Source organism: Pseudopodoces humilis, chromosome 3 (genome assembly GCF_049639895.1).
Source record: "Pseudopodoces humilis isolate 2021_Gansu_Grassland_sample_001 chromosome 3, ASM4963989v1, whole genome shotgun sequence".
Lineage (NCBI taxonomy): Eukaryota > Metazoa > Chordata > Aves > Passeriformes > Paridae > Pseudopodoces > Pseudopodoces humilis.
Genome location: NC_142202.1, coordinates 58,463,666 through 58,486,484, shown reverse-complemented (window position 1 = coordinate 58,486,484; position 22,819 = coordinate 58,463,666). Strand labels below are relative to the sequence as shown.

General features: G+C 42.3%; 1 protein-coding gene across 1 annotated transcript in view; it reads right to left on the bottom strand.

Annotated features, from left to right (window-relative positions):
• Positions 1 to 13,849, bottom strand: part of SLC2A12 (solute carrier family 2 member 12) — a 30,973-nt gene extending 17,124 nt beyond the window's left edge. Inside the window, exons 1-2 of the mRNA XM_005518362.3 lie at positions 13,571 to 13,849; positions 4,654 to 5,970 (exon numbers count right to left, since the gene is read on the bottom strand). Coding sequence (XP_005518419.1) covers positions 4,654 to 5,970; positions 13,571 to 13,685 — 1,432 coding nt within the window. The 5' untranslated portion in view covers positions 13,686 to 13,849. The remainder of the gene's footprint in view (positions 1 to 4,653; positions 5,971 to 13,570) is intronic.
• Between the last annotated feature and the right edge of the window lie 8,970 nt (positions 13,850 to 22,819).

Here is a 22,819-nt window from a genome sequence, read left to right as displayed (position 1 = left end):
TGTTGTGGCCACAGCAATCTGTGTGTAAAGAAGGCTCTAAGTCCTTGGGTCTGAGGGATACAGCTCTGAGGTGTCACCTGAAAGAGGAGTTTCTCTCCAAGAAAAGAGCTCTAGAGTTTATCCCTTGGCTTTGAAGAGCCATACAAAGCTGGCAGCTGCTCTAGGACATGAAGTAATAGAACATCTTTGTCACAGGTTGGCAGAGACATAAGTACCTTTGGACTTCATACAGCTAAGTTTTGAGGTTTTGAGGATGATTCATGTCATGAAATTGCTCTTCAGTCCCACTTGTAGGTGTTTTTGTGGATTTCCATCTGCATGCTCAGCATGAAATGCCATGAAGCCAGCAGAGCTGATGTGATTTGCTCCAGCAGATTATCCCAAAGTTCATTGGCCAACTGCCTACATGCTTTTGCAGTTACACAGAAATGTGTTTAAAGGATACACAGAGGAAGAGCTCTTGTGCAAGGCACCAATGCCATACATGCAGTCCGAATGCATACATTTGACATCCCTCTCTCATTGAAGGTGGTCCTCATTCCACACCAAAAAATCTCTGAGACATGCATGGATTCCCTCGAACTTCACTCCCACAATATGTGTAAAGAGGTACTGCCCAAGTCCTGTTTTGCTCACTTGCCTTTAATTTGCAAGAACAAATTCAGACTGGGAAAACAGATGGTTTGGTCCAGAGTCAGTCTGCATTGCCTGCTTCTCAGCCTAGGACTTGTTGGAGCCACTCTGACTTCTTTTCGATAAAGAGCATTGCCTCTAGACCCATTGCATCTTTGCATACCTGTGTGTGGTGTGGTGGTACTGTGTTCCTTCCAGCTACTTACTGATGAGATCATCTCACTCAGGGGATATACAGGAAATATGGGGGGAAGTTGTCCCTATTCAGTATTTGATCATAAATGGTGCAAAAGGAGATGGTCAAGGCAGATCTTTACCAAAGCACATCTTTGGTAAGGGTGCAATCTGACATCTGAATTTTGTTCATTGGGTCTATGAGGAGAGCAGCAGAGCTCTGGGCATTCCACTCTGTTTCAGAGAGGCTACTACTGCCCTACAGCTGCTAAAAAAGAGAACTCTCTTGCACATGCTCCATCCAAACACAGGAATCCTGTACTTACCACCTTGTTTTGGAAAAGAAGTCTGATATCCCAGGAGCATGGCTTTCCTTGTTCTGGCATCTCAACATGCTGCATCACACAGTGGTGAATGAAGGAAGTGACACCTCTTTATGAGAAAGGACCTCTAGTTTTTTCCCCTCAAGTGGTTTGAACAGAGCAATTGGCAAATGAGATGCTCTGAAACTATTTCACTCAATCCTGTGTCATTTAGTAAGTGGTCATGCATGGTCATAGCCCTGACTAGATTATTTCTGTGTGCCCTTTGTGTTAAATTAATTTCCAGGGTCACACTGAGTGAGCACGTTTTAGCTTGGGTGATGAATTGGTGATCTAGCTCCACACCTCACTAGTCTCATCAGCCTGTGCTCGCTGATCCCTGTGAAAGGCAGCAGTGCTTCTGCCAGGCTCAGACTTCTCCTGTCCCTCCCCTGCCCATATACAGCAGGTTCCAATGCTTCTCTTCACAAACACGTGCTGCAAACAACGAGGAGCCCCTCTCACACTTCACATGGCAGCCAGGAGTGGTTTCTTTAGGGCTCTGCAGGCATCGTTCCCTCTTCAGAATGGCTGATCCTTGTTTGTCCTTCCTGACACACAGACAAAGGGTAACCCAAGACAAACATGGGTGTCAAGCAAGCCCCCTTAGCAAATGACTGAACGCCTCTGCAAACATCCCAAGAGAAATGGTATGTGATGTTCTGTGGTGTGATGCAACACTGATTTGTTGCATCTACAAAACGTCCTCATAATTGTGTGAAATTGAGTGTGAACAAGCAGTTGAATTGCAGTTCATCAAACATAATTAGACTGAAACAAAGAGGCAGAAATACCCCTTTTATCTTGTGTAAGGGTTGATGATATAAATACAGAGCACCCTGGAATCAAAAAATTGACTAAGCAGATGCTTGCTAGTCTGTGAATTCTTTTGTAATGGAAAAATTACTTTTATCTCTCACTGTCTATTTTTGAATGCTCATCAAAGTGCTGCCTGGGTGCTTTGATAAAAGACAATAAATATATTTAGCATATGCTTGGTTCATTAAAAATATCAATCTACTTTGTGTAATTTGGCAACAAAAGATAAATCATGGAAAAATACGTTTATAAATGTCTGCTACACTAATCTGGATTGTAACTATCTTTTTGACCAGACTAAAAAGAAAAAAAAAATGAAAAAAATGAAAAAAAAATTTAAAAAGTACAAAGTAGTTCAAAAGAAGAAGATAGAGCTCAGATTGTGTGATCTGTCCTGTGAAGAGTGTCTCATCTCCTAATGGTCCTACATAAAGCCTCTTTTATCCCCACAGAACATAGTGCAGAGCATGGACTCAAAATGAAGTGGGTGAATTTGTTCCAGAAATGGCCCTGTGGTATGGAAGGAAAAGAGCAAGATCTTCTCTGCTCTTTGTCCAAAAGATGTTGATTTGATCTACAAGCAGAGGTGTCCTCACCAGCACCTTCACCTTAGCCAGCCTTTGCATGGAGGCAGGCATTGCATGGCGCATGAGAGCTTCCCACTGAAAATACAGTGAGTGGTGCAGGGGTTACAGTGCTTTTGTCCCCAGGCATTGCCTGGACACAGCAGCCAGCAAGTGCAGCCTCCATGCCTCCTTCCCACTGATGAGTAGACAATGGAGAACAGCCTGGTCCAGACCACAGACCAGATTTAGAAAAACATGCTAAAACTATTTACATAAGCAGAGGGGCTAATGTTTTTCTTTACACTAAGGAAGGTTCACTGAGGGTAAGAAAGACAGGCTTTGAAAATACATTCAGGGATTAGGGCTCCAAACAGGAAATGTTGTAGGCTGTATATGAAACACAAATTATAACCTTGCATCCCAATCCAGACTATTTAAGCATAATACATCCTTTGCGGATTCCAAAAATCTCTTGACTCTTTAACCCTCGCAATTTCTATATGCTGTAAATTTTAACTGAACAGTGTACTTTCAAAGGCAGGAAAACGCCTTAGCTGCAATTTAAAATACCTGTATCTCTGCTAGACCTGGCCTTCACTTGCCAGGCAAATGCATCTTTCAGTATAAATTGCCTCACAGTGGCTTTATACATGATTTCTCCATGAGGGAGCTGAGAAGGTGCCTCTTCTTTCCCTTTTTCTGTTTGAAAGCACTTGAGCTCTCATGTCAGGAAAGAGGTCAGAAAACAAGCACTGGCCTCAGAGACTTCTCAAATCAGCCTGGAAAACACATCAGTTTTTGCAACCCCCAAGAAAATAGACATTGTTCTCATTAATTGTATATTCGGCCAACTCAAATGACTAAGAACCCATTTACAGCCAGGTCACCAGGAAAGCAGATTTCAGCAGGAGGCCAAGACTGAACATGTGACCCCACTCTAAGGGTCATTAAATATATGTTTGAAACACCCAAATAAAAGTTCAAGTAACGTTTTCTTTTCACAGTTTCATCCCTGGTTTTGAACCTATGTCATAGGGAGCAGAATCCAGCCCCAAGACAATCTTCAAGGGAAGGAATAATGCTGTAATAACACAGCCAAGTTTGCAGCCCTGGCAATGAATGCTTATCTCACACTGCTCTCCCAGTGAGTAATGTTTAAAATAAATAAATACTGCAGGGGAGTCATTGTTAGTGCAATTGTTGGGTTGTATCCTTGTGGCAAGCTTTTTATCATAATAGTACAGGAGAGTATGGTTTGTTTGCAAGGCAAGTTTGAGCCAGAGTGCAAAAGCACATACAGCCTGTTAATAAATAATGGACTGGGCATGTGGGTTTTGCAGAGTGACTTAAAAAGTCTACCCCTTCAAAGTACAACATTATGCAAGTGCTATTGAAACAAAACAAAAGCAAATGGAGAGATTTAATTTCTAGTCCCTTGGAATGCCAGACCTGCTCTCCTCAGGAGAGAGTGGGACCCACACAAGTGTGATGGCAGATGCAGCAGTACAGCATCTGCTGTACAGTGTCACACCTTTGTGTCCTCCCACTTGTGTGTTCAGCCCAAGCAGTGTCAATGGTACTACAGCTTGCTCATGAATTGTGATACCTTGAAGGTGTTTTCTGTATCTGAAGACTATTACAGTCAGAGGAACAGATCCTCGGTGGGACTCAGACAGGTTGGTATTTTGTGGATTTTATGATGTCACACCATACAGAGGTCTAGAGCTTATCACTATCTTGGGTTTAGGAGCTGGCAGCAGCAGTGCCTACATCTTAACCTTCCCAGTGTAAGGACTAGAAAGAGGAAAGATAGGGGCTCCATAATTTTGCTGTGCAAAGCTAACAGCAGTTCTTGACTGAAGAGGGACCAGTTAATTACACTGAACGGAAGGGAGATCAGGTCATTGACCTTAAGGGGCAGGACCTCTTCCTAAAAAGCACATACATGCCAGGCCTACCAGGATGGTGTGTGACAGTATCAGTGCATACTGGCAGACACTGCTCTGCCCAACTTAAGAACTACCTAATACCAAGCCAGGCATGTCATCCCAGCACTTAACAATGTAGGTTACAAACAGTTAGAAAAATTAGACACTTACTTGGTCCAAGACCTATGGAAAATGCAGCAACATAGACAAGCAGGCTGGCCAGTGAGAGCCATTTCAGGACAACAGGAACCTCCCCACTTTCCATGTGAGACCCTGTTGTGCTTTTGCCTCCTGCCAGGGCAGTCCTGTTCAGTTCTTCTGTCCTGGCAACATCAAGGCTGTGTACATCAAATGACAGTCTTTCTATTGAAGTCATGCTTGCAAACAGGTCCTTGAGACTCCCATTGGTGACAGTGAAGTTTCCTGGTCCCTGGAGAGAGAAATCCTCTGGAGACTGGCTTCTACAGACCTTGGTGAAATTCACATGTATGTTACGGTTCACTAAGCCCATAGTGACCAACGATATTGCCATAACAGAAGAGCCAATACACAGAAAAGTTTTACTTCCAACTTGATCCACGAAAAACGTGGCTGGGATTGTGCTGACCACTTTAACCACTCCAACTCCAGTAGAAGCCAAGCTGGCAGCTTCATTGCTCTGGAACCCAACCGACTTCAAAACAGTCGATGCATAAAATAAAATGTTGGGTTGTCCAGTTGTTTGCACAAAGAACACTAGAGTGAGTCCTACCAGCATTCGGGCCCTCATGTTGTTTTTTGAGCGAAACAGGTCCAAGAAACTGTACTGATGTTCATCTTTCAGGGAAGACTTGATCACAGTAAGCTCTTTAGTAGCATCAGATGTTTCCCGTAGCCTCTCCAGTACTTTTCTCGCCGCTTCATCATTGTTTGTCATCACGAGAAACCGAGGGCTCGGTGGAAGGAAATACATGGCAGTAGCTTGCAAAGCACCTAATGGAATCACGAGGCCAAACATGTACTTCCAGCCATGAGATATGCTGGCAAATGCATAATTTGAAATATAGGCAAAGAGAATGCCTATCACAATCATGAGTTCATTGAGAGATACAAGGAGGCCTCTCCTGTGCTGTGGGGCGATCTCAGCGATATACACACAGGTTGCAATTGATGATAATGATATGGAAATACCTATAGCAATCCGGCCCACGATGAGTACCTCGTATGATTCATAGGGCAGCAAAATCAGACTCCCCACCACAAGTAAAGAAGATGCAATAATAATAGCAAGTCTCCTTCCAAACCTGTCTATAAGAAATCCACCAGTAAGGGATGCAAATAAGGCCCCAAAAAGCAGGGAACTTACAATGACTTCCTGCTCTTTGCAAGACAGTGTTAAAATGCTGCTCATCTGAAGAAGAGCTCCAGAGATAAGGCCCAACTCATAGCCCATCAGAAGTCCACTTATGGCAGCAATGGCAGAAGATAGAAAGGTGAACGTCCCACAGCCTGAAATAAGAGGATAAAACAAAACAAAAAAAAAAATTTGAAAGAGTGATTTCTGCAACATTCAGACAATTAGTAATAACTTTATTTGATATACCAGTTTAAAAAATCTCTCTGTAACTTTTAGACACAGCAGTTAGGTACAATACACATTCAGCAGCAGTGGTGACATAAAAGCTATGCACATAAAAAGCTATTTCTGAAAAGAAAAAAAAAAGGTAATGAATATAAAATTGTTAGTTTAATGCTTTTGTGCCCCTGATCTTCTTGATCAGAAGTCAATAAGGTTTTGAACAGGTCCTAAGTAATTAAATAATTAAATAGTTAAATAATTAAATAATCAAATAATAAAATAATGAAATAATTAAATAATTAAACTTTCTGCTTAAGAATATTATTGCAAAAAGAAATGGTGAGAAAGAAGTTTTTGCCTTGGGATTTTTCAGTGTATTTTCCTGAACTGAGGGAGCCTCATCCACCCAACCAGAGCACCATGAGCAAGGAAACCATAAATTTCTTAGCCAAATTGCTTCAGCCTTGACTCAAATAAGTAACAAGTTTTCCCTCACCACTTATTATTTCCTTTGTTTTGCCTGAGGATGACATGAAGGTTGCTGGTACCATTGTTTTTATTTTGCCACATTGGAGACTTATTCAGTGAGCACCAGGCTGATGCAGATATCTGGGATATTCTAGGGAAACTGATCTTAGAGGCAAACTCATGAACTTTGCTCAGATTCTTTGGAATACCTTGATCAAATATTTTGCATTGCTTTTGACAGCCATAATGCCAGGAATAAGAAACAGATGATGAAAACAATGCAGATTATATGCCTTTGAATATCTACTTGAAAACAAAATCATTTTATACAATTGTGATTCATTGTTTATTGTTACAAGATAGATTCGAGTGATCATATTCTACTAACTGTGAAGCCTTTTGCACCCTAAACCTTGAGGAATATATCAGTTTGTTATTGTTGGTCTTGTTCTTTCTCCCAGCATGATTTTCCTTGCATCATGATGTTGGCTGCCACACAACTAGGAAAAGAGTAAATCAACTTCTGATTTTGCAGTTAGTTAGAGAGATGGGACATGTCAGAGGACAGGTGGCCTTTTCAGCACAACATACTCCATATTTAGTTAATTCTCCTGTAATGAGTGGTATACGGTCTAATTGGAAATGATAAGCAGAGTTTGTTTATTTTTAGCTCATTTTTCTAAGGTGTTAAGGCCCTTTGATCACACTGATTGCTCAGAATTCCTTGCCAGTAATTTTGAGCACATTGGTGAGGATCAGTCCCATTTGACGAGGATATTACATTTCAAAAGCAAATCTTGAATAGAGAGAAGGAGAGCAGCCCTAGCAGTACCTCTGCACTGCTAAAGTAAACAATGCCAGAGCCCAGGCCCATACCCTGGCATGTGGCCACATATCCTACTGAATTGCTGGCAGGATCCCTGGCACATTTGCACCCCAAGCCACCTTGTGTTCTCCTAACAACTCCCAGAAGCAAACAATTCCACCATCCCAGCCTGCAGCCACTGAATAGGCAGACGGGTTATTTTGGAGGGTAGCACAGTGTAACTGTGAATATAAGCCATGCCCCAGGGGTCAGGGGAGATGTGCAAGCCCATTAAGTCTATTAAGATAAGTATCATTTATTAGCTCTCCTACCTTTGAGTCAAACAGCAGAAGCCAAGCAGCAGCAGCCCTAAGATACCAAGTGCACCAAATGCACCTCAACTCACTCAGCTGCTGAGCTGGTGTGGCTGAAAAACCAGAGATAGACAAGAGATAGGGGAGAAGCACATGGTTTTGTCTTGGTGGGCCATAAGGACACAGGGGGAATGGGATTATTGTGAAAAGTCTTTCAGTAGGTGGGGGTGGGTGGTAGATCTATTGGGATGGAGATGAGACATCTTGAAGAAAATACCAGGAACAAATTTGCAAAATTCTCCAGTGATGGAACACTAATTTTTATATTGTTGTTGTCGATATCTGTTAATGTTTCAAAAGCTTTTTCTTCCTTTGTATCTGCAGTATCTGAGACCATTTCACTTATTTAAAATAGAAGCATGGGTTAGGTCCTGCTGCACTTCCTTCACCCATTGAACAGTACTTCAGAGGAAGTACTGCTGACTACAGCTAAGCTGCTTCGTGCTGCATCCTGCAGTGCATACATGCAATATTTGTTTTATCATTGCAAAACATAATTTATCCTTCCCATTTATATTTTTGAGTTGCCTACTTGCTGTATATTATTATATCTAGAAATACAATCTTCCACTGAATCCTGGCTGGAAATCTGGGCTGATGACAACACAGTGTTGTGCTGAAGGAATGAGCATATCAGAAACTAAACTGCTAATTTGATCACAGTACTCTGCCCAAACTACTGTTCAGTGCTGATGTTTGTGCTTTCTTCAATATCTCTGTATTTTATATCATTAAGCCACATATATTTAATGTAAGATTTTACCTCAATTTCCATATTATGGAGTAGAGAGCATTGTGTTCATCCAGTCTGACACTCACAAACAGCACATATTCATATCACATATCACAAACAACACAACATAATCCTTCAGACATTCTTCAATTACATTTTATCTGAACCAGGTGATTTAAAACATTAAGCTTTGATTTAAAAATGGCTAGTGATTGAAAGCAAATTACTTTAAGTCATAAGTAATCCAAATGGGATTAAATGATTTCACTTTAAGTTATCTGTAAATTATTTCTAGACTTAATTTCCTCAACTTTCAGCCATCATCCCATTCTCCATTTTTCCACTCTTAACTGTGTTCACTAAGTACAAACTCATAGCCTGTCACTGAGTCATCTCACAGACAACTCCTTTTTAGCTGCTTACCCTGTGAGGCTTTACAAGTTTACCAATCCCTTAAGTATTCAAACCTCTTTTTCCAGACCATCAACTTCTTCAGTAAATTGTGATCTGGACCCAGTGTTCCTGCAGTGATCACACAGTGCCAAATAGAAACTTGACATAATTTTTCCAGTCTTGGTGCACATTTCCCTCTCTACTTGTCCAAGGACTCTCACAGACATGTATAGAAGCTTATCTTCTGATTATCATTCAGGAAAACCCACTTCTTTTCTGACTGGGTTCTTTCCCAGGCACTGCCTTGCCCTTAAATATGGCCTGCCTCGTTGTATCCTAATGAGGAATGCAAATCACTTTACATTTGTCTGTATTAAAATACATAGGATGGGTTCAACTCACCTAACTGTGAGACATCAACATCATCTCTAGATTTCTCTTGTAACCACTCAAGAAGAGTAAGCGCTTCTAGACATCGGAATTAGGTCGGATGCCTACTTCCCTCCATTGCCTATAAAAGGAAACTGTGAGGCTTGCTCAGATGCAGATGTCTAAAGTTAGCAGAGAGGAACCCCAGACAGCACATTCACTTGCAGTCAGCAGACCAAGGCATCTGAACTGTGCTCAGCCAGTGACATATCCCATTTATTGATCACCCATCACCTTTATCACACTGTTAAATAATCTGTTATCATTTTCTTCCAAGAAACCAAGAAAAAACGTTAAGTAACAGAGAGGCAAAACCTGAGTTTAAGGCTTTCCAGCAGAAACACAGCAGCATGGACAGTGTACCCTACTGATGCTTTGAAGTCTGTGTCCTGCATACTTCTTAATTCTTAAAATATTGGAGTGTCATTTTTGCATGGTTTCAGTTTCTGAATGAGAGTGTCAAGTCAAGTATCTTGATAGAGTCTACCACCAGCACTGCTCTTTACAATCCAGACTGTGCTCACACCAGCCTGTGGTCCTTGGATCAGAGAAAATGAGATGGTTATTTATTTTTAGTCTGACAGTCTGTACAAGCTGGATATAGAGCTTGGACACCTGGGAATTGATGGGGAAGCATTCAAGCCCATATATTCCTTGCTTCTCCAAGCAGAGAAACTTGATCAATGTCTTCATGTTTGTTTGTTTTTACTGGGTTAGCCGGCATCCTTCTTCATGTGTCCGGTGACACATACCCACAGTTGTGCAGAAATAGTGGAGGGCTATTTGTCCTTCTGCATTAGCAGCAGCAAAGTCAGTAGTTAGCCTGGTGTCTCTTGTCCCTCACAGGCACTATTCCACTGAAAAACATTGTTATATCACCATGAGGTTTTGTTTTAACTGGTGTACCCGAAACTTGCCTGCTCACAACTGCCTGCTGAGTTAAACCTTGAAATCTCTGCTCAGTTTCCCTTCATGGCCTTCCTCTAGGCAAAATTCCCTCTGACTTCAGCATATGTTTTGCTTTAACATTTCCAGATAAAGAATGTTGCAGTAGTTGTACTCACAGTCCTTTAAAGTGTCACTTTTAATGATGCTGCTGGCAGATCTTAGGCATTCTTTTTTTTTACAAAAAGCTTCTTTATATATATATATGTATTTCTCTTATTTTTATGAGATGCCAGCAAAACATATGGCAGTATACAGCCCAGGGGAATAAAATATTTTAATGATAGCTTCCAGAGAATTTTCTCCTTCTGTCTGCCACTAACACCATGGCTAATGAGTGTGTGGCTGGTATGTGACAAGTGATTGGAAAGTCTATTCTCTAGTTTCTCATGTAAACAAAGTGGTTTCTCACAACTGTTGTTCAAGTCAAAAGCAGCCCTACTTGGCAAACAAACCTATCTTTAAGAACATTTGTTGGAAGTGTTTATGCTTGGTTCCTGAAAAGGAGACCAACTGCAGTTGTAGTACAGCAGCACAATGTACTGATGATGGGGCTGGATGGGGCCAAGTACTAAGGGTGTGCCCCTTTACTTATTTTCCAGCACATATTTGGGAAAATACAGTCCTTCCAAAGGCACATTATTTGGTCTGTGCATGTATTTTATGGGAATTATGGATAAATGATCAGTGCCAGGGAAGATCTGCAAGAACACCACTCTTCACCCACCTAATGGGAGGGAGAGATATGGGAGAGGAGCCCTTTCCAGCTCAGTTTGGCAGTACCACACTCCATGTAGGTCCAGACACCGAGATTTCTGTGATACAGTTTTTCTTTCCTTTCTCCCAAGGGATCTTTCAGTGTGTATATAGAAAACTGTTGGGAGGGGGAGGAGGGAGGTTACTTTATGTAACCTGTGCAAATATATCTATTTTGATAGGAGGGGACTCGACAATCTCTTTCACCATGGTACTTTCTTATGTTTACTTTGATTTAATCTGAGATGATAAATGTCTCAGTTTAGAAGGGAAAGAAAGTATTCTCCTGTCAGGAAAGTTCTTTAAATCCTTGCAATTTCTTTGATCTATTTAGACATTTGGAAAGTGAAGTTCTGTCAATCACTGGTTAATAAGCACAGGTTAGAAAACCCCAATGAGTTGAATGCATTGCCTAGATATAAATCCACAGCATGAAATACCTTGTTTTTTTCAAGAGAATAAGATATCTACTTTTATCTACAATGAATTTTAAAACTACAGCATCTGTATTTTAAAATTTTAAGGTATCTCTAATAACATTTCTTCTCCATCTGAGTGCTGTCTGACATACAAAAAAGTGTGTCTTTCAAGGGATATAATATTTAAATTTTCCAAACTGTCATTAAAGAAGATTTTGCTGAAATATATAGCATGAGGATAAGTTTTCTTTTTTTTTTTTCTTTTTTTCGGATAAATGTTTGATGGCATGTATTGGGAATTGGTGCATAATTAAATCATGGCTTTTCTTTTCTCAAAAGGAAATTGCTATTTTCATGTTTTCATGATATTTGCTGTGCTGCCACAGTCACTTTCTCTGTCATCCAGTTGTTTGGTATAAACATACGTAACCCTGTTGCTCTATTCTAACACCTGAGGTTTCTTTAGATCCAGATGCTCAGTAGGTGCATTTCTCCTGTTAGCTACAATACATCATCTACCTGTCCCTCCAGGAGTCTGGCAAGGTATCTGAAACAGTCACCCAACAAGATCCTACACAATGAAACAAATGGCAGCTTTGGGACAAAGCTACATTGCATAAAAAACAGAGCTGGAAAATCTCAGAAAATAATAACTTAACCAAAATTAATGTCAGGGCCATGTGGGATCACAATTACTTGACAAATGGGTCTCCTCCCACCCAAATGTGAAAGGCATGCCCAAATCAAATACTGTGTAAATTGAACTAAAAGAGAAGGTGGAAGGAAACCAATCTACCACTCATTTAAACTCCTCCAGTGGTGGGAAGCACTGAATACTTTGTACAGCATGAGCCACATTAATGTACTTTGTAAACAATATTCAAATCTCATGAACAAAAGCCCCCTGACAATGATGGAAAGACAGGGAATGCAGATCCTGTACAGATGCACCCTGGCCATGTCATCTCTTACTGCTCTACTATGTAATCTCATTACGTCAACAGGTAGCCTATCCCCTCATTACATGAAACAGCATTTGGGTTTTGTTTTGTTCATTTCTAGGAAGAATCAACAAGTTCTTTTAATTTCTAACTATGTAATTATATATGCCTCAGGTTACTGCTTTCATTTTTGAGGGTAAGGACAGATGTGTAATTTGCACATACTCTTCTAACCTTAACCCATGTGCTGCAGAAACTTTGCTATCTGTTTATTGCTATTCTATAACCATCTGCACTGCTCTCCTCAGTCCCTAAGGCAATGTTAAATGTATCTGCACACCTACTGACTTTCTGTTCTTGGCTAACCTCTGATTCCAGTCTCAGGAGACATTGCTTGACAGATCACTATTATACTCCAACAAAGCATTTGTGCCTATGGTTTCTGAATATTCCTGCATTAATCAGTTCAATCAGCTCTAAGTGAACAAAATCTGCTTGGGACATTGTCATTTCTGGCTTATGACCATGCTGTCCTGTTTGGGCACAGCTGCCTTATGGCCGTGAAATATCACGATTGTGGGGCATTATTCCCTTTAATCATCTGGGAAAGAGTTTGAAAATGCAATGCCACACTGCAGCTGGGAAGAACTGGCTGGGTAGGACAGCAAAGATGAAGAGCTATGAAATCCAGTTTCTGCTCTTAAAAGCTTACTGCAGAATAAACGTTACAGCTGATTTTTGAGGGTGTCAGCACAGAAACCCTGTTTCTCCCTGAAATGCTAGGGAAGTAAAACAGGAGGGAGACCCTGTCTCCCCAGCCTTTGTCGTTCCCCTGCATGGGCATGTGCAGCGCTTGCCTGGACTCCCTCCACTCACCCCAGTGAAAAGGGCTGAACTGCCCCTGAGTGTGCAAGGACCACATCACTGCTGTTAGAGCAGGTTCTCCTATCTTTCTGATCTTCATAAAGGGAAAGGATTTGCACAACAGACAGCACCTACGTGAGCAGTAGGACCAAGGCCTTTTAGGGAAAGTAGCACACTTCATTCAAAAGTCAAGCCGGCAGTCCCCTTCCTTACTCATACGTTCCCCTCTTGCACTTTTGGAAATGGAGAGGGCATGTCCCGAGAGTCCCTTGGCTTTGTGGGGCCGTTCTCCCCCAGCCCCGAGCATTAGCTATGCTGGCAGCTGCTGCTGGCCAACAGCTGGCACCCAGCTCCTGCCTCCTTTTCCAGCTCCTGCCTCCTTTCCCAGCTCCTGCCTCCTTACCTGCTGCAGCCGGGAGCCGGGAGCAGCTGCTGCCCCGGCCGCCCTCCTCATCCTCCCCTGCTGTCATCGCCCGGCTCTGCTGGCCGAGGTCCTCCGTGCTCTGCCCAGGTACCATCGCTGCCCCTTCGCACCTTGGGCGGGAGCACTTCACAGGGCTGTGCTCCTTCCCCGGCCGGCCAGGAAAGGGCAGGTTGTTTTCCTCATGGCAAACAAGTTCCTGAAGCTGGCTGAAACCAAGTGCAAACCACAAAGTGGTTTGTGAAGAACTTTGTTGCTATTTCAGAAGGCTTTGCCCTTTGCAGTGACACAGGCTGTTGCTATTCTGGGGAGCCTATTGCCGGCGAGGGGAGGGCCGTCTGTCGGAAGTATTGCTGCTGCTTTTAACAAATAGTTGAGACATGTATGCACAGCTCCGTGCACATTCCTCACCCATTCACTTACAGGGTCTCTCTCTCTTTTCCCCGGTCTCTGTTTTCCTCCTCTCCCTGTTGTCCATACGCCCGGGGTTTTAGCGGAGAAGGTACACTGAAGGGGAGGGTTTGAAGTGTTTGCTCTGCCAGCTGAAGTTGGGGCACCGAGCACACACACGCGGCATCGCTTCGTTCTTGTAACTTAGGAGCAAATTATGGTGAGAAGTAGTGGAGAGGAAAACAACCATGGCAGCCCTTTGCAGCCTGGCAGTAGCAACTGGGACTTTACATGGCAAAGATGCACACGATATTTTACAAGCAAATGCAGGGCAAGCCACCCTCTTTTCCATGACAGTTGTTTGTAGAAAAACTGAGACTATCTCAGCTATATTGAGTCAAAGACTGGATTTTGATCGCTGCAGGGAGTCACTCTATCCTTACGTGCTTCTGTGGCAGCAGCGGCCAGAGGCTGGAGGGAAAGCTTGCAGCAGGTGCAGGTGAGCTGCCCGCAGAGGCTGCCTGCCCTGCTCTGTCCCTCTCCTGGTGGGAGAGCCTCCAAGTGCTCTCAGCAGCACTGAGCACTGCTGCTTCCATCAGGCAAGCTGTCCAAGCTACCCCCAGTGGGAATCACTGTTGTATAATCTGGCAGTGCTGCAGGCTGTATGTTTGCGCTTGTTTGTTTTTGCCTGTAATACACTAACGCCTGAAGATATCAGGGGAGGGAAAGGTAGATGTAGAAACTTGGTAACTTTTGCAGTATTTCCAGACAGGAGAATTCCTAAGCATTTTTTTCCTTACATAGAGCAGGCACAATAAGCCCTTTATTGATGTTTGCTTAGCAAGAAAGATATGACAAAAGACATTGTAACTGCTCCATCTGACAGCTGCCTCACCATCAGCTTCAGAAACCGGACAGCCAGAGATGCCACAGGGGCATGGCTTCCACTGGGGAGTCTGGGTTTTGGCAGTGCCTTTTACATGTAGTTAAATGAGTCAGCCTAACTCTGCTCTCACATGTTACATACTTTCCTTGTGAAATGTCTACCTGTCAGTCGGTACAGGACGCTGTTGGCAATGTTAACAATTTCTTGACACATCCAGAGAGGTGGTGTTTCTTCATGGGATATGTGCAAAAGGTAATGTTAACTTTTAAAGAAATTATTTGTGTATTTTGGAAAAAAAATGAGAGGCTGTTTAGGCTGGGGGAGGAAAGGAAATGTTTTCATAGATCAAGCTCAGCTGTGATAAGATTCCTCTGTGATAATGTGGTCTGTAATCGACCTCCTCTAACAACCCACACCTCATATAACCCACAGCTCAGCACAAGCTCTCTGGAAACTCAGCTAACTCCATAGGTGCACGGCTGTTCCCACATCCCAAGTGCCTTTACATGTAATGGTCCTGGAGATGTCAGAGAGCTGCAGAGGTGCCTGTGGCAACTTGACAGGGAGGAAAGTTTTGCTCCCAGATGTGAGGAACCTAGAGAATGCTTTGGGGTTCACTCCTCCTGCTGAATCACTCATCAGCCACAGTGTGTCATTGATTTTGACAGAAGTTAAGAGATGTAGCACAACTGTTCAAAAGCCCCCTAAACTAAATGCCATCCTCCAACTAAATATGCTGATTATACACAGCTGCTGGCACATACAGACTTTAGGAGGATTTAAAAACTTGTCAGGAACTACACCTTCCCCTGAACGAGAAGCATACTACCCCCAGGAGTAAGTAATAAAAAGACTGCTTTACATTGAGTTTTCAAATCTTAGGGTGAACATATTTTATGAAATTAATGGTAAGTAAATACAGTAGTGAATTTCTTTCTTTTTTTCATTAAAAAAAAAGGTATTTTAGACAAACAGTAGGATTTCTTTTAACTGTGTTTACACCTAGAGTTCAGTCCCCTCAAAAGCCAGAGCCTAGAATTATTTTAAATGTTTGCTTCTTTGTTTTCTAATAAATCCATTATATATAAGTATATATAAATATATAAAAATAATAATAAACAATCCATTTTTCCTTTCTTGTTCTGCCTTTATCTCATGGTATCTATGCCAGCTGCAACATTAACTTTGCCTCCTGGGGTAATCTCAGAAGGTATGTACCTATCTTGCATAGAGCCAGTAGACAGAGCACAAACCATAATGGCCAGAGAAAATATGAAGACATCCTTACTCTGAGGGCTTGTGTTTGGGCTACCCAAAGGGCGGTGCACCTCACCCTGTACTGAGCTGTGGGTGCTGCTGCTGAAGTGCCAGGAAGGTTCCTGGGCTTTGACTTGCTCCTTCTGTTGTACCCTATGCCTATAAAAACTGTATCAGTGTAATATGGTCTTTGGAAAAAAATGTTCCCAGTAACTGGAAATGTGAAATATTTTAGCCTGAGATCTTCTGTTTGCCTGGTGCTGTCATGAGGGATGGGCTGCAGTGTCATCAGTTTCAGCTGATAGTGAAAAGCCACAGCTCAGCCAGTGTGAGAATGTCTCATCACAACTGTGGCAAAAATCTGAGGTATTAATGTTATTGGTGTTTAGTGGTGCTAACTGGGAACCTAGAAAAGGAAGGTACTGTAAAAAAGCTGATTGCAGCCAATGAAAGCAAACAGAAAATGAACAGCCTCTGCTGGCTCTGCAGTCAAGCCAGTTGTAGAGGAGTAGTGTGAAATGCAGCAACTGGAGCCCTTGTTGGTGGCCACAGGGTCCTGGTCCCACAACCCCCTCTGCTTCCCACCAGAAGCAAACAGTCAAGCAAACAAGAAAAGCTCCAGTACAACAGACGACTGGGATAAGGAGGAAGAAAAGGAAGTGTGCTTTGATGTTTTTCAGTTCTCTGTTGTTTTCCTGTTACTGCCTTGCCTGCACACAATGCCCAAAACAATTGCTTGGCTGGGGCTCTGTGCCGGGAGCAAGGTGTCGGGATCAGGGGCAGGAGCCTGCCAAGGTGGTGGCAGACTAGGACAGCACTGCTCCTGCTCTGCCCCTCTCATGGCTACCCAGGGAGTCCTGCTGGAACCAAGGAGCAGGGAGAAATGTTGCCAGAAAGCAACAAATTCAAAATGCTGAAATGGGCAACAGATTAATGATGCTCTGAAGAGTAAGAGCCCTGGCTTCGTAGCTGTGCTGTGGGAGGCTGGGCAGAAGGTCACACCCTTCTGGAGTGGGAAACAAGTGTGGGAAAGATTTAAAAGCCCCAAAGCAGGAGAGGGTCAGGAGACAGGCAAGGGTATAAGTGCAACATTCTTGTGACATTCCCCTGTTGGTTTTACCCACGTGCAGTTGGCAAGAAATCACCTTTTCTGCTATCTTCTCAGTTCCTTGCTTTCAAAATCAGCCAAACACTTTAGTGCTAGAAACATGATTAGGCTAGAAAAAGAAGATAAGATAGTCACGTTAAATTGCTGAATAATCTGTCTGGAAAATCTGTGAGGCTGATGTGGGGATTTCTCCTAAAATCTCTGGTTGTAATTTGCATTTCTGGTGATCTAATAACTCAAATTTGGGGCTGTGGACAGATGGGGAAGTTGGTGATAAGCCAACAGAAATTAATTAAGAGTTGAAGAGTTTTCTGAATCAGTTTTCACAGACCACTTTTATCAGAGTTGGGGTAAAGAAGGTCATCTTATTTCTCTGAGGTTTTTTATGATTCTTAAAAAGAAGATATTGGAAGGCTCCCAATTAATTTATTCTAAAATGTTGAAACAAAGGTTTTCAGCAAACTATGGAGAGCATTTCCTTGACATATCAGCTAACATTACTTTGCCTTCATCTTTGATTGTTGAGATTTGCTCTCAGAACAAATAATTTGCCATTTGTAGAACTTGTTTATGAGGTAGCTAGCTTGGAACAACAGGAGGAAGGCTGGGAGGAAGAAAGAATGAAAATGACGTGGAGAGGAGAGACAAGAAGGAAATGGAGAAAAACCAAGATAAAACTATGCTATTTATTAAGAAACAAAAGTACTAATCTAGAAAAGCATGAGTAGCCTTTAGCATTAATGTTGACACATTGATACCCAGACACAAGGAGGAAAATATGCCAAAATTTCAGTTACTGAGCAATGAGAGCTGGATGAAAAAAGGCAAGAGCTGCTTCAAGAAAGCAAAATGGTCCATCCTTCAGGAACTTTGAATATAAAGATAATTGTTATTACTGTTGTGCAGCAAAAGAACTATAATTCAGCACTCAGTTTTGCAAAGACGCATTTTACAAATGTAAGATATATTTCATAAACACAACATTTAGGCTATGCCATTTGTGTCTTTTTGCAACTGAATAAACTACAGATACATTGATGAATGGATAATACTTAGTGAGTAAATAAATAATATAGTCTTATGTCATATAGAAAATTCATGACAACTGAGAACACAAGTTTTTTCATTCTGAGTCCTGTGGTTTCTTACTAAGTCATACTCATTCTGTTATGTTCTTACTCATTGAGAGGCAATAATTTATACCAGTGTATTTTTATCTGCCTTTAAAAAACTCAAATCATAGACATAGTCCAGAGCTCATCACACTTCACAACTCCCTCCAGAGTCCTGCTGACTCACAGCATAAACATTTAATCTTTTGGTCTTCTGTTAGCGTCTTCTTTAAAAGTACTCTTCAGAAGTACAGTGTGGCCTTGGTCAGCAACTCTAAGAGTTATGTTTTGGCAGAAACTTGAAGTAAAACTGAAGGTAAGAACTGAAGACTGGAAAATACAGTACAAATAGAATTGAGATGAGAAAATAAAATATAAATTTTAGTTCAGGTTTCCATTCTCATGGCTGTGTAGCCTTTCCAGCAAATAAAAAGGAAGGTCTTTTAGCTTCTGTGTAATCCGAAGGGGCCACTTGTACTTTGCTGCTGAATAATATGTTCTCTGTTTGTCATCACACACTGTTCTTTCCTGTTTGCTTCAGATATTTCATATTTACCTTTTCTTTTTTAACAAATCATAGAAACAGCAGCCCTTACATTTGAAAGAAAATTGTCCTTCTGAAATAAAATTGCAGGTAGTGCACATTTCCAGTGCAAGGACTGAGCCCAGAGGAGCCAGTTAATAATGTCACCCAGTGCTTGAAATCAGGTGGTTTCTAGAAATTTCCAAATAAGGTGCCAAAAATGGAATCTTTTAAGATCATTGTACTGTGGAAAAGGGAGTTTGTTCTTTACTCTTGTGATAAATTGTTAAAAATGTGTAAGCTGAAATTCCCTTTGCCTGTTCCAGTTAAGGAAAGAGATGTACATTGTTAAGAAAAGTTTTTGAGTTGCTGAAATGTATTTTTTTGTTGCTGGGAAACATTTTCTCCCACATGGAATATGTCAGTCACACAGGAAATGCAGTCATTTTCATGGTTTCAATTATTTCCACTGACAAAGTGTTTTGTTTTCTCCTGAAAATCTTGTTGTTGCAAAAATAAACAACTAAATGTCATTAATGCTGTGCTTCTCCCTCTTGCTGGTTTTTGACTACAGCTGGCAATCTGAAAGCAGTTTTACATGCATTCATTAAAACCAAATGTCTGGGTAAAGCTTTCCAAAGCCCATCAAAATTTTCAAGTCATTGCAGGCAAGAAGGAAATTAAACCAGCCTCCAAAGCACAGGTTAATTTGTGTTCACCCAGCAGTCCTGAAGAAATGAGCAGTGGACGCTCCTGCAATGCGATAAATCCTTCAAGTCACCTGTTCCCCAGAAACTTTGTCACTTGAGTCCATTAACAGGTACCAAAGGCAGTCTTCAGTTGACACTGTGCACCTGGAGGTGTCTCAAATTTATTTTGAGACTACCATTCCCCTTCAGAGCTGGAGATACTGAAAGCTCAGTAGGTGGAGTGATAGGTATGTTAGAACCCAGGACAATACAGGACAGGCTCTTTGGAAAAAATGGAGGTTTTCTGCCCCAGAATCCTTTCCTCTGCACACACCAAAATCCCATCTTTTGAAATATAGGTAGGGGGAATGCTGTGCTGGCAGCGCTTTGACAGGGAAGGGACAGTTTCCTTTCTCTGCTGTATGTCCTGGAGGTGCAGGTAGGCACTTTGCTGGCAGAGAGAAACCAGGGAGAAAACAGCTTATTTGCTTCCCACTTAAATGACATTTTCTCCTGATTGCCATGAGAAGGGAGTGGATGTCCTTTAGGCACCAGGTCTGTGCCCTCTCTCACCATATGGTGTAGCTCCTGGAGGCAGGCTGAGCCTGTGTGGGCAGTGACTCCCTGGTTATTCAACATAGATCAGTTGGGTGGGCACCCGTGGGAGCCCCAGGGAACCTCATCAGGGATGAAACCCTCAGTTGAGCTGTGGCCTCAGAGAGGATCCTCCAAAAGCACTTGGTGGGGATTGCAGCCTGCTGTAATTCAGTGGCTGGCATAGCATTGCATTTGGCATTCAGGCATTTGAGTTTTAATTTCCTTTTTTTTAAAGCCCAAGGTACATATCACCTCTGGCAAAGCTGATTTTGTGAAGCAAACCCTCCCTTGTAATTTTCTGTTTAGTTACCAGTATGATTTGTATGAAGGAGTTCCCTGAGCAGCTGGGAACTGCAGCCTGTGGGACCTGCTGCTGCCTCCCTCCACACCCCTGGTAAAGGCAGGCAGCCTCACGAGAAGGCAGCTGCCACCTGTCACCAAGCTCTGTCATCCCAACGGGGCTGCTTGGCTGACTTACTTCTGTGCAACGAGAGACTTTAGCATCAGGACTTGGGCTTCTCTGAAGACTACAGAAGGTCTGGTGCACTCATTTGCCTCCTCCATGGCAGGGGCTGCCAGCCTATGAGTGACTCCACTCAGCAGACACCCTCCTCCTTCCCTTCTCATTCACATTCAGACTCTGTGCTGCTCAGCTTGGCTTAAACCTCTTTGCTGCAGAGTAATCACTGAAGCATTAGTTGTTTAAATTCACACTGATGAAATAGGTGCTGGCAAAGCCCAAGTGACTGTCAGTGGTACAGCTTGTGCTGTGCTGGGCGCTCACAGTGTCCTGAAGAGCACTGCACTGCCTCTGAGCGGGAATGCCCCAAGGAAAGAATGTCTCAGATTGGCTTCACAGCAAACAGGGTGCACACAATGCTTTAGCCTTCCAATACAGCTTCTAACTTCAGCAGGTCTTGTCAAACAAGAGAGAACAAAGAATAGTTTTGTAGTTAGCTCTGGTAAAGTTTAGCTCTTGGAAATGACTTTCCTACCATGGACATAGTGCTTGAGGAAGACTTTTGGGTATGTGGAGCTGATAAGCAGAAAGTTGCTGACTTGGCTGACGGTTAATTTCACATCACAAAAAAGAATCAGAAACTCCAGAGCAGCAGCTAGAGTGGCTACTTAGTTGCAGCTACCCTTAGGAGAGCAAGGAATTTTGCAAGTCTCTTCCTGGCTCCTCTGGGAAAGAGAAAGACCCTTTTTCCTTCTCCATCCTTAGCTCACTGATTTTTGGAAAAGCTGGTGATGAGTTTTGGCACTGCCTTCAACTTCTCCCCCTTCCGACTGGGAGCTTTGAACCCATCTCTCACGTTTTACCTTCTTCTCCAAATCTTACCCTTTCCTAGGTAGTTACCAATATGCACTCCACCTCTCAAAGGAAGTCTGTGACTCCTTGTCTGTGACTTTCCTGAACTGCACCTTGGCTTTTTGCAGTGGGTATCTGCTCCTTCCTGATAGCAGCTTTAAAATTCCAGTTGTACTTAGTGAATATGACTTCACACTGTCTACCACATAGACACTTGTTGTTTCTTACTCCAAACCCTTTGACCTCGTCCTCTCCTCTACCTGAGCCCACCCAAAGAGATAAAGCAGTTCCAGCAGTGAGAAAAGAAAATCAGGCCTTCAGTACCATTTTGAAAAAAGTCCCAGTTCACTGCAAGACATCTGACTTTGAAATGGCTTTCTGTGCGATTTAGAGATTTTTTTTCTGACTAACATGTTTAGACATATAAATCCATGTTTACCGCTGTGGGGTTTGGATCCCTTGCCAGTTCTAAAAGCTAATACACTTGTTCCAGCACTCAATCTCTTGGACACATGCCATAGAAATCAGAGGCAACATATTAAAGTGCCTAATTCCTGGAGTCTTATGATTATCACATCTACACAACCCACCCTCTTAGCTGTAAAAACTTAAAAGCCTGAGTTAGTTAAGCTTCATTCATAGAAACTCGAGTGAGAACATGAATGAAATAACACAGCATTTTTCATTTCTAAAAGCCATGTTTTCTAAGCCAGTATTTTGATTATGTTATGTTAGGTTTAACATTTACATGTTCAACATTTTATCTTCAGCTTGAACATACATGACATTGAAATTGAGGAGAAGAATCAGTTTTATGCATAGAAGATATTTAATCCTTCGAGTTTATGACTGCAGGATAGTTGGAACAGTTCAGTCCTTGCACCATTGATATGGATGGGGCAGTAGTAGGCAGGTAACCTAGGGACAGTGCCCAGATGTGCAGCAACACACTCCTGGTCCCAGTTTTGGCTGAGATAGAATTGGCTGGGGGACGCTGATCACTGCTCAGGAATGGGCTGGGCATTAGTCAGTGGGAGGTGAGCAGCGGTATTGTGCATCACTTGGGGCTTTTTATGTTTCATCTCTTCCTCTCTCGTTTGATGATGATGATGGTTATTATTTACTTTATTTGTTTCAATTATTAAACTGCTAGTACCTCCACCCACCAATTTCACCTTTTTTTTCCCTTATTTTTGTTCTCATCACACTGGGACAAGCTAGGGGAGTGAATGAGAGGATGCATGGTATTTAATTGCTGTCTGGGGTTAAAACACAACACCCCTAAAAGGCAGGTTTTCAATTTGCCACTTAAAAGGGAGGGCCTGAGCACAGCCACCACTGCTTCACTCACCTGAAA